The sequence below is a fragment of the Gymnodraco acuticeps genome, unplaced genomic scaffold (assembly GCF_902827175.1).
Source record: "Gymnodraco acuticeps unplaced genomic scaffold, fGymAcu1.1, whole genome shotgun sequence".
NCBI classification, from domain to species: domain Eukaryota; kingdom Metazoa; phylum Chordata; class Actinopteri; order Perciformes; family Bathydraconidae; genus Gymnodraco; species Gymnodraco acuticeps.
In genome coordinates, this window is record NW_022989810.1 from 3,174,335 (window position 1) to 3,185,508 (window position 11,174).

The window sequence follows — 11,174 nt, forward strand, 5'->3', positions numbered from 1 at the left end:
TCGGGAGGGTGTGTGTATGTGTGTCACGAGCGAGCGAGAGAGAAAGCGCGCGCACCGGTTACGTGTATTGTTGTTGTTAGCATCTGGTGCTAGCTAGATGCGCTAACGGATATCATGAGCTGTCAACAAGGTGGAGGAGAGTCCTCTCCTGTCAGACTGAGAGACTGATAACTACAGCTCAGCCTCAGGTGAGGTAAAGTGTTTAGTTAACTTAGTCTAAGTTCTCTGTGGGTCTCAAACGGTTTGGTCACTATTTATGTAAACACATATTTCCATTTGAAGGGGGAGTGATTAGTAAAATATGGATGAATAATAAAACTAGGTGAAAAAAGGTAAGATAAACTTTAAAAACGTGTTGAGAGCTAAAACTAGTCTTTGCTGCTGCCTCAAAGAGGAGCAGGGGAAGAGGAGGGAGACAGGTGAGGCTGATTCAGGAGCCCAGACACGCTCACAACTATAAATGAACCAAAAACAAATAAATAAACAAGTTTCAATGTTTTTTCATATTGGATATGGGATGTTATTAGTTATGGCCATGTTCTTATTAATTTATGATTATTTAAATGTATACAGTTCTGTTTCATATGGGTGTAGTCTCTTTATTTCCCCCTCAAAATGCACCAGATTGATGCATTTAAGTCCAACATTTAAAAAAAAAAATCTTACCGGGGGAGCATGCCCCCGGACCCCCCTAGAGGATTTGAGGTCCACCTCAACTTAAAATATGTTCACATGGATAGGTTCCTAAATAGATTTGCACTTTTTTTTAAATTAGTAACCCATGTCCATATGTTTATTCTGGGGTAGTAGATTTAAAGTTTAGGGCTATCACTATGGGCAGCAACGCTGTAAATATTGACAAATAAATCCAGAAAAATGGCACAAAAGAAAACTGGTAGTGGCCTGGCTGGGTGTATAATTCCCGGCCTGACTTATTGTCCCAGTCCGGCCCTGTTCACACCTCATATCAGGAAGAACCTGACGGCTCAGCATTAGGAATCACTCCACTGCAGGGATATCAAATGACTTGTCAAAAGAAATACAGAATCCTGCTGAACTGGAAACTGAAAGAATTGGCTCCAAGTAATGCAAATGACCCCAGGAGCAGTCAGAACCATGTAAACACACTCATCCCTATTGAAGCGTGGCATACAGCGGAGGGCATTGCATAGTGACAAATTGACCTTTAGAATCGAAAAGTTAACTTGACAAATTTGCTATTTAGATTATTTGTCAGCTCTCTCAAATAACTTTTGCAACAATTGAAACTGGCCTCGCTTATTCTCCACTTCTGAACCAAATCAATGAATGTGCTATGATGGAGGTCGTACTGTGGTGTTGGAATACAAGTTTATCTAACTAGCAAGTACAGCTCACCACCGCTTCAAGGTTCGCAACACAACAAAACGTCCAGAGGAGAAGACTACAACAATGGCACATACATACTTTTGAAAACAGGCATTGGTTTGAGCACTTTAGTTTAGGTACCATAAAGGTGTGTAAACGTGTAAGTTGTTGTAGCCACTGGGATTCTTCTTGGCCATTTTTGCCCTGTGAATGGCCTCTCTTCCAGCACAAATCCTCCCTCTTTGAACATATTCAGACCTGAACTCCTACATCTTGATACAATTGATATACTGTGCATCCCAAAACTTTGAATTTGAAGTAAGGAGGAAAGTGGTGTAAATAGAAGGACAAAAGGCCACAGCACAGGAAGAAGGATTTATCTTCTCCTCTGCGTTGCTGGTGTCACGCTGAATGTCCCTGCTTCCTCAGAACTGAGGAGATAACGCTGGCTGTGCCCTAACAAGACGAACAGTTATGGTTGACTTCATTCTTTTCAGGTCTTCAATCAAGGCGGAAGACGAAAATATTCACAGGAGCACTTTTTCTGTCTTGCTTGTGTATTTGACAAGTGAAAATAAACTCAGATGAGAAGACCAAAATCACCAGCAGGAATTAATACGCTGTCTTTTTTTGACACAGACTTTCATTTGGATCATCGGCTTGTCTGTGACTTAGCGTTGCTTATTACCGAGGGGAAGTGAAGCATTTAACGTTCATCCCTTCAATAACCTCTGAGCCATACGAAGGATGTTAGGCTTGGAATAGAGCACAGCACGAGTGCCAGTCTGTTCTCTCACGGCAGGTTGTTTTACTCTCACCAGATAACAGACAACACTAAGACTGCGTTAGACCTTTGTTTTGAAGCTCAGCGCTATTGCTTGTTGAGAATGGTTAGGGTTCTTGTTTTAACACTAACAATTAGCTTTTACTTGCTAGTACTGGCTAGTTCAGTGTAGTTTGGGAAACGCGTATAATATGTTGCACAAAACATCTACAATATTTCCACTTTATGCTATTATGCAGCCATAAAATCAGGGGTCTTCCGTTTTAATATCGTAGTTAGTTTAAATTACATTATATTTTTTAATGTACTTTACAATTAATGAGAAACTGTAACAAGAGTATATACAGGTGCAGCAGGGTTGAGAGTGTAACTTTAAAAATGTCTTCTGTTACATTTACTAATAACCTGATGATTTCTGTAACCTAATCCAAGTATGACAATATTAATGTAACATAAATATATTATTTATGTTGCATGTAGAGCACCTGAAAACCAAGAAATAAAGTTGACAATTTGATATTTATAATTTTCTGTTAATGTTTCCTGGCTGCGGTGTTATTTTAAACTATTTGGGAATGTGCTGCCCAGGTTTTGCCACTAGGCAGTTTCTGTCAGCTGGATAACAAGTAGAATTTGGAGAAAAATAACTATTCCTCCTCTCACAATGTTTTTACCATCCATAGCTAGGCGATCACTGGCAGCCGAGAACATTTGTTGGCAAATTAGATAGGAAATATATGCTACATTTTCACGGAAATACAATTGCTTCAAGTGAACCTATACATTACATTACATGTCATTTGTTAGACGCTTTTATCCAAAGCCACTTACATACATTCAGTACCAGTGGCGAGCCGTGACTTTTATACCTAGGCCCTCTGACCCCCCCCCCCTTCCCTCGAGTTATTACGTCACACGGGTTATACTTCAGCGGAATATCAAAACAACAGCCCGGGGTGCAAAACGCATCAATGAAAGCGACCCTCTACCACACAAAACAACACCTGTAAATAACCCTATTTGTGTTCTTTGAAATTGAAAAGGATATTGCATTGTGTTTGTTACTTTCGTTGCAGTTGTATGTCTTAAGTGTACTTTGGCATGCTTTTATTTTTGAAGGCGAGTTAACGCTGTTGACAGGAAGTTGTTGTTGCTATGGAAACAAGAAAAGTTTCACAGCGGGCGGAACTTGTCATAAAGTCCGCGATAATAACACCCACCCATTTAGAGGGAAGATATGATTGGTCAATTGTATTGTCATTTGACATTACTCTCTCGTTCAGTTACTATAGCGGGGCCCTCTGTGAATTCATAGCTGGACCGCCTGGACATCCAACAGCTCCTCTCTTCACAGACTCGCAGAGACGAGCTTCTTTCATTTAACCCTTCACATTTAAACAGAAACTGAATAGTCAGATTTATGGGCATAGATATGTCTCATAATTATTTGTGTGAACATACAAATAATTTGTGTGTAAATATGTGATTTGTAAATGCAAAACACCATCCACAAATGCATTTAAAAGATTTGCAAACTCACAAATAAATGTGCAAGTGTCAAATGGATCCGCAAATACGCTAAATATTTTCACAAATAAAAAAAAGATCTGTGATTATCTCTTTAACATTTACAACTTTCGATCAGGCATTTGTGAATCCATTTTGTATTTGTCGACCAAAAATGCCCTTGCGGATCTCAAATCTCTGCTCGTGGATCTCACATTTCTGCTTGTGGATCGTCTTTTTACACACACGGAATTTTGACTGCGGTCAACTCAGCCGTCTCTCAAATTTGCTTGGTCAAATGAGCAGTTCTTCATTTTTGAGTGCGCGATTTAGTTCTTAAAAAAACTAACACTGTTTGACTCAGTACAATAAAATGAAGTACTTTTACTGTCTTTTTTCTGGGTAATACTCTCAAATTCCCCTCCTGAGAACAAAATCATGCAACTTCTGCTATATTTGATGAGATAAAATGATTTTTAGCGATACATCCTTAATAAAAGTGATACTGTTGGACTTGTTAGACTACTACCACAAGTACAATCAAGTACTTTTACTGTGTACTTTTTGAGTAATCCTTTGTCAAACTCCCCTCCAGAGTACAATAATGCATGTTTTCTGCCATCTTTGATGAGAGATAAAATGATTGTGTGCAATAAGCTCTTAATGTAATTGGTACTGTTGGATTCAGTGTTACTTGGACTACTACCAAAAGTACAATCAAGTACTTTTACTGTGTACTTTTTGAGTAATCCTTTGTCAAACTCCCCTCCAGAGTACAATAATGCATGTTTTCTGCCATCTTTGATGAGAGATAAAATGATTTTGTGCAATAAGTTCTTAATGTAATTGGTACTGTTGGATTCAGTACTACTTGGACTACTACCAAAAGTACAATCAAGTACTTTTACTGTGTACCTTTTGAGTAATCCTTTGTCAAACTCCACCCCTGAGTACAATAATGCATGTTTTCTGCCATCTTTGATGAGAGATAAAATGATTTTGTGCAATAAGTTCTTAATGTAATTGGTACTGTTGGATTCAGTACTACTTGGACTACTACCAAAACTACTACGCTGCTTTTAATTGAACTATTCATATCTTAGACTGCACTGTAACTTTTATCCATGTATTTTTTCTTTTAATGTTTATTTTATTAGCTTTTCTTTTTAATGACTGATTTTAAATGCCATTTTCTTAATGTCTTTCATTTTTTGTAAAGCACTTTGAATTGCCTTGTGTTGAAAAGTGCTATATAAATAAACTTGCCTTGCCTAATAAATGCCACCACAATGTCCGAGCTGGATGAAGTTGTCACCAGTGCTGTGGTGGTATTCTCCAGCTCCCACAGTGACAGAAATGTTGGAAAACATTTTGAAAATCTCCAAGGACTACCGACAAATTCAGCGCAGTCAAACTTGGACGATTCAACCATTGTGGAAGACTGTGTGGTAATAATTATGTGAATGTTGGAAGTTGTTTCATAGCTCAAAAATATCATTACAAATTATTTGTTTACCTTCAAGTACAACACAGCACAGAAAAGAGGACAGAGGCAGTGTGACCAGAAACAATGAAAAATATTAACATGGTTTACATATTTTTCTATTACCCCAAGCTCAATGCAATGCAACTAAAGTTATTTGTGGATTGTTTTTTCTAGAATGATATCGGACCTACGCCCTTCAAACAGCATTTTGAGGACTTAATAACCCAAACAGTTATTGAGAAATCTGGTGATGACAACATGTACTTCTGCCCGACTTTCATCCCTTCCTTGCTTAAGTACTTTCTGCCCCTGCCTAGTCTGTGGTCTGGTCTACTCTTGGGTACGTTTTATTTTGCACGTCTTTCTATAGCTGCTTGTTAATGTAATGTAATATAAAATAATAAGGCATGTTTACTGTTTGGTTAGGTGACCTTGGACGCCATGGAACAGGGACCATTTATCAGAAACTTTCCCAGAAGTACAAAAATGCTGCAAAAAAACCCACACAGGTACAAAAACCTAAAGCTTTGATGTAATATTGCATTTCAATGCATTATTCTATAATCAATATTATAAACTGCAATGTAAACAGTATGTAATCCAACCAAGTGATTGTTAACAATATAATTTGATGTACCGTAACTAATATGTTCAACCGCAGAATTACACAGAGGACAACAAAACTCAAGGGATAATGGAAAAAAGCCAGTGGGACCTCAAAAAGATCAGTTTTCAACGGAGACGTCTGACCAGGCTGGACGATTTTGTACATACATACAAAGTCACCTTGAGCGCCCTGCTAAGGGAATATGGCGACTCTCTGAGGAGGGGGAAGAAGGTACAGTTTGTTATTTATATATGGCTGTTATGTTATCACATTTGTCCCTAGTCATTAAGCATTGCTATCGATTATGTTAGGAAAATATCACTCGCCACTGGCTTGAGTTTCAATAATCAGGATACATGTATTTATTATCCTTGCAAGAATGGAAGTATTCATCACGTACAGAGCATTTGGTACAAATAGTTCACAGAGCAGTGTCCTTCACAAGCTTTATATATAAGAGACTTGTAGACAGACTTTTTACACCGTCACAAGATGGAGGAATACCGGTTCAAAGCAGTATACAATGTTTAGTTGAGATTAGCTAAGGCTCACGTCAGAAATGATCATGCTTGTCATATGTCTATCTCCATAGAGGCTGAATCATCATGTTAATCACATAGCTATCATATGCCTCAAACAGTCCTGATTCTCTTCTAGGTAATCACACATCCTGTTACATACACAGCTACTTAGGGTCTTTGTCATCATGTGCTACTCTGATATTCAAAGTGTACTGGGGCGACAGAGCCTTCTCCGTTGCTGCACCCACCCTCTGGAACTCACTACCCCAATCCATCAGAGATTCTTCCTCCCTCACAGCATTCAAAACATCACTCAAAACCCACCTGTTCAACACTGCATTCAACCACTGACCACCCCCCTCCCCCCCTGACCACCCCCTCCCCCCTATTTTCTGTTTTGTTTATCTCTTTTTGTATTTCTTTATCTATTTTTTTTATTTTTCTCGTCTTTATTTTTCTTAACTCTCTGTCAAAGCGTCTTTGAGTTTCATGAAAAGCGCTTTAAAATCCCATGTATTATTATTATTATTATTATTATTACATTCAGTATTTTCTCAACAGTTATTCTGCAGGTAATTTGGTCATTATTAACAGTTATATTAGGTGTGCTAATAATATCACAATAATATTGATACACCAATCAAAACTGTGATGCAACTATGCTGAATGTAGTTGGTTTCATAATTTTGATGAATAATAATTAATGAAATAATACATTTATTTCAGGCAAAGATAATGTTTGTTGTGAAAAGAAAACAACATTGAATAACGTGAAATGGCAGAATATGTAATGAAAGGTAATTTATGAGTGCATTTACCCTGTCAATATTCCTTATTAACTGCAGACCCATCGTGTGGACATGGAGCGATGGAAAAAAAGAAAGCAGAACAGGCGAGGAGTTTATGTGACACCCATAAACAAGCCTTTTGTTTTCAGACAGCACAAGAAGAATTTATGTATTTTTTGAGAGCAAACCATTGTTATCCTGTTTGTTGAAAATAACATAAATGTTATAATATTTGTGTTATTAACACTTTGTTTTTATCAGCTCATGCAGAAGACAAAAACAGAAAAAGCTCCAGCTCCACTACAAAAACAAGCGCCAGGTGAAACGGAAGCACATATTCCATCACAGGTAATCCCATTTAGCATGGTTAAACAAAGCCAGGAAGCATTTGAAACACATACATCTAAACCAGCTTGGAATCTAAAGCTTAATGTTGCATTTTCTATTAGTATACTGTAGGTAATGATAGAAGAACTGAAGATTCAAATTGTGTGATGAAGTGATTACCTATAACATGCACTTAACAACACATATTGGACAATGTGGAAGGCAATGTTGATGTTTCGGCTTCTATACAGGATCCAAAATACAAGGCAAGACAAGGTCAATCTTCATCCACATCAGACATGACGGAGCATGCTGAGGATGACGCACAGGGAGGTAAAGTGGATGCTTCATCAGAGGTAAGAAACTGTAAGGACACATCATCAGGGAGTTCATCAGAGGGACCAGATAAAAATAGTAAAATAATTGATTAACTAAAAAGTTAAAATGCAGATTTTAATGTTTAAGGAATGCTAAAGGAACGTTATAAAATAATACCTTTCAATTTGCAATGTGTATCTCATGCTCTGTTAACAATCTAGCTTTGGGACATAAAAATTATATAGTATTTTTTTTGTGACCCCCAGCTGACCGCGTTGTGGAAAAAAAAGGACACTGAGGTGGTGGTGTCTGTAGTCCCCACGCAAATAAGAGGCAACAGTTTTACCATCCGTCACTCTGACATGCGGACCCTCAGACCACACCAGTGGCTTACAGGCGAGGTATTTCATCCATATCACAGGACAGAACCAGTGCTCATACCAAGTCTCTTCACTACACATTAATCCAATATTCATGTAACGCTAGCTTCATGGCACACCACTGAAGTCTTGTTAGCACCCAAAGCCTAAAATGTAATAAACTGTTTAAAAGTGAATCTTAAAAGGCATCCACAGTTGAATATTTAACTTTTATTGTACACTAGAAGTAGTCAAATGTGGTCATTCACTGTTATAATTTCCTGTTTTTATCAACGAAACTTAACACCTGTCAACTACATTATTATTTAATATAATTGTATTTCTTATTAATGTCTGCTTGTCGACATTCTCTCCTGATCATCGAGTGTCTTGTCCATATACATGCACATAAATGTGAACTGGGACGAGGATTTATATTCTCAACCATTACTCAGCTGGTGTGATCCTCTTTGGGAAAAGAGAAGAGGTCAGGAAGCACACTTTGTCAAAGGTAACTTGTGCTTCTATTGAGGATAACTACAAAGGTTTTCATTATGTCTTTGTCTAAATATAAACATACTCTATCAAGCTATTTGACTCTACTGTATAAAGAAAACAAATACAGCCTGATGGGAAATGAAAGCTTTAGCGCAAGTTCAATAAGGAAGACCTAACACGAGTCACTTACACGTCACTCTATGGCTCCCTTCCCCCCTCATTAAATATGAGGGCGTCACCCCTCAGCAGCCAATAGCTGCACATGCTAAATGCCTTAAATGCCTGCTCTTCCTCCCTGTCAGTTGTCATTTGCAGATGACCGCAAGCAATGGTAGTTGCAATACAATACTCCTTCTCGTGAGAAAAAACCGTAAGAAACAACTAGCTCAAGATGTCCAACTCGGACAATTCGGAACACGAACCTTCTCTGGAAGTCTCCGATCCCGGTTCGGCTCCCCACAGCGGCTTATCAACAGAGGCAGACTTCCTCATCGCCCGGCTCCTGCAGCAGGGCTTTCCCACAGCCCCAGGCCTCACTCTCTCTCAGCTGCGAGAGCTCTCGGACCAGGTCTCCAGCGTAGCTCCCCAGTCCGGGGCAGCAGCTCCAGTCAGCTCCCCAGAGAGCAGGGCGAGGACGAGGCCGCAGCCGCGGAGGTAAAAAAGGGCAGGAAGTCGAGCCCTCCAGGATCCCATCCCCCTCCAAAAATCCACCCCTTCTCAGGCTCGCCAGTCCGGGAGCGTCACTAACACACCCCTATGGAGAGTAGCGCGGCCGGCTCCCTGCAATCCCTGGCTAGCTCCATGATAGCTATCGATGCTCGCCTCCAGGCTCTGGAAGACTCCGCCACAGGAGCTTCAACTTCCGTTGCACTCAGGTACTAGTTTTAACGAAAATGTTTGCACTCACCCTTACACAGGGTTGGGCTGTAACGGAATACATGTAACGGTGTTACGTAATCAGAAGAAAAAGAAAAGAAAAAAATCAGTATATTCAGCTGGTGTTACATTTGAAAAACGAGTAATCTGAGTGCAGTTACTTTTGTAAACCTGAAGTGAATACTTATTGGAATTATTGGTGGAAAGTTTCCTCACAATATGTAATATTCATTACCGGCAGAACCGTGTGCACAGCGCTGCAGCGTATCTGCGAGCGAGAGATGCAGCGTGTCCGTGAGGCCCCGCCCCGCACGCAGATGAGAGAGAGAGAGAGTTCTCTTTCAAAACATATTGGAAAGTAGAAACGGAGATGTTTAGATAAAACGTGGAAGATAACGTTTATGTAGCATGTATTTATTGTCGAAATGATGACATTTATAACGGGATCAAATCTAACTGAATGGCCTGCTGCTGCCGAATGCATGGGGTAAGTAACTGGGAAAAGTTTTAAAAGTTATTACATCGTTTCAGATAATACATAATAATGATAATGCATTCTATTTAGGGGCGCCTTTCAAAGCACCCAAGGACACCTTACAATGCATACACTTTTCCAAGGAAAGGTTTTAAGACAGTACAAAGAATGCAGTCTGGGTGAGTTTTTCTTTTTATGTGCGGTGCAGATGAGAGAGCTGTCCAGAATGACACTAAGATGTTGTGTTTGTGCTCTTCATAAGCCATTAAAACAGTAAAATACGTGTCTCCCGTTCACCAAAACATACCCATCTGTTATGGAAAAGAAAGTATTCTAAAGAGAAAGAAGAAAGAAAATATAAAAAGAAGAGGAAAGAAGAAAAATAAAAGATAAAAAGAAGAAGAGGAAAGAAGAAAAAGAAGAGGAAAGGAAGTAATCTGCCACCGGTATCGGCGGGATTGTGGTTAGTTTCTGATGCGCAGAAGAAAAATCTGGCCCACCCTATATTTTTACAGGCCCACCCTAAAGTACATTTCTGCCTACGCTACTGGTCCGCACAGCAGCAACAACAACCAATCACATGAATCTCTTGCCCCCAACACACAAAGCAATAGCAATGTTAAAACTAAGTAAACTGGAAGAAAAAAAAAAAAAAAAAATCCCCAACAGGCGAAAACCTACCAGTTTCACCCACTGTCTCTGCCACCTCCCTCCATGCCTCGCTCCTCTGGTCTGTATCCCGGGAGATGAACAGAGACTGATCATACAGCACCGGGTGATTCACTACCGCTATAATGAATTTTCCCTCACATTTTTGGAATATGAGGAATTACCTGCGTAGTCTCTCCCAGCATACACGCGGTCTGATTGGCTAGCGCTTGTACTGGCAGATTTGCATAAACGGGATTTCATTGGCTGACGCTTCTGCCGAGGCGCCAAAAGTCGAACATTGCTCAACTTTTTGAAGCGAGCAACGCCAGCAAACGCTCCACGTCGCTTCCCAAAATACAGTTCGGCTAAAAGTGACGTCACCCCATTCAAAGTGAATGGGCAGAAGCGTTTGGAAGCTGTAACGCATGCCACCGTGTGGACGGGCCGTCACAGTGGCTCTGCACCAGAAACATCAAAAAATAAATAAATAACTAAAAACATTCTGGAATATCACCCCTCCACTCCCATTAACATCCCCCAGCTAGCAGCTGCGCTATCTACAGATTCCGTGTTTGTTGACTATCTCCTGTCAGGGCTCTCCCAAGGCTTCAGGGTAGGGGTCCTCCCATCT

General features: G+C 39.8%; 1 protein-coding gene and 1 long non-coding RNA gene across 2 annotated transcripts; both read left to right on the forward strand.

Annotated features, from left to right (window-relative positions):
- Positions 1-4,926: 4,926 nt before the first annotated feature.
- LOC117555259 lies at positions 4,927-7,219 on the forward strand. Its single transcript, XM_034230108.1, has 5 exons — positions 4,927-5,085; positions 5,298-5,463; positions 5,550-5,632; positions 5,785-5,961; positions 7,097-7,219. The coding sequence occupies exons 1-5, from the start codon at positions 4,927-4,929 to the stop codon at positions 7,217-7,219; spliced, it is 708 nt and encodes a 235-aa protein (XP_034085999.1).
- Positions 7,220-7,342: 123 nt separating this feature from the next.
- Positions 7,343-8,055, forward strand: LOC117553999. Its single transcript, XR_004570209.1, has 3 exons — positions 7,343-7,387; positions 7,618-7,722; positions 7,951-8,055. It is a non-coding gene; the product is annotated as an uncharacterized LOC117553999 (long non-coding RNA).
- Positions 8,056-11,174: the final 3,119 nt, after the last annotated feature.

Coding starts and splice junctions, on each gene's coding strand:
- LOC117555259 (XM_034230108.1), top strand. CDS start 4,927: ATGTCCGAGCTGGATGAAGTTGTCACCAGTGCTGTGGTGGTATTCTCC. Junction 5,633..5,784: donor CTGCAAAAAAACCCACACAG/GTACAAAAACCT, acceptor GTTCAACCGCAG/AATTACACAGAGGACAACAA. Junction 5,962..7,096: donor CTCTGAGGAGGGGGAAGAAG/GTACAGTTTGTT, acceptor TATTAACTGCAG/ACCCATCGTGTGGACATGGA.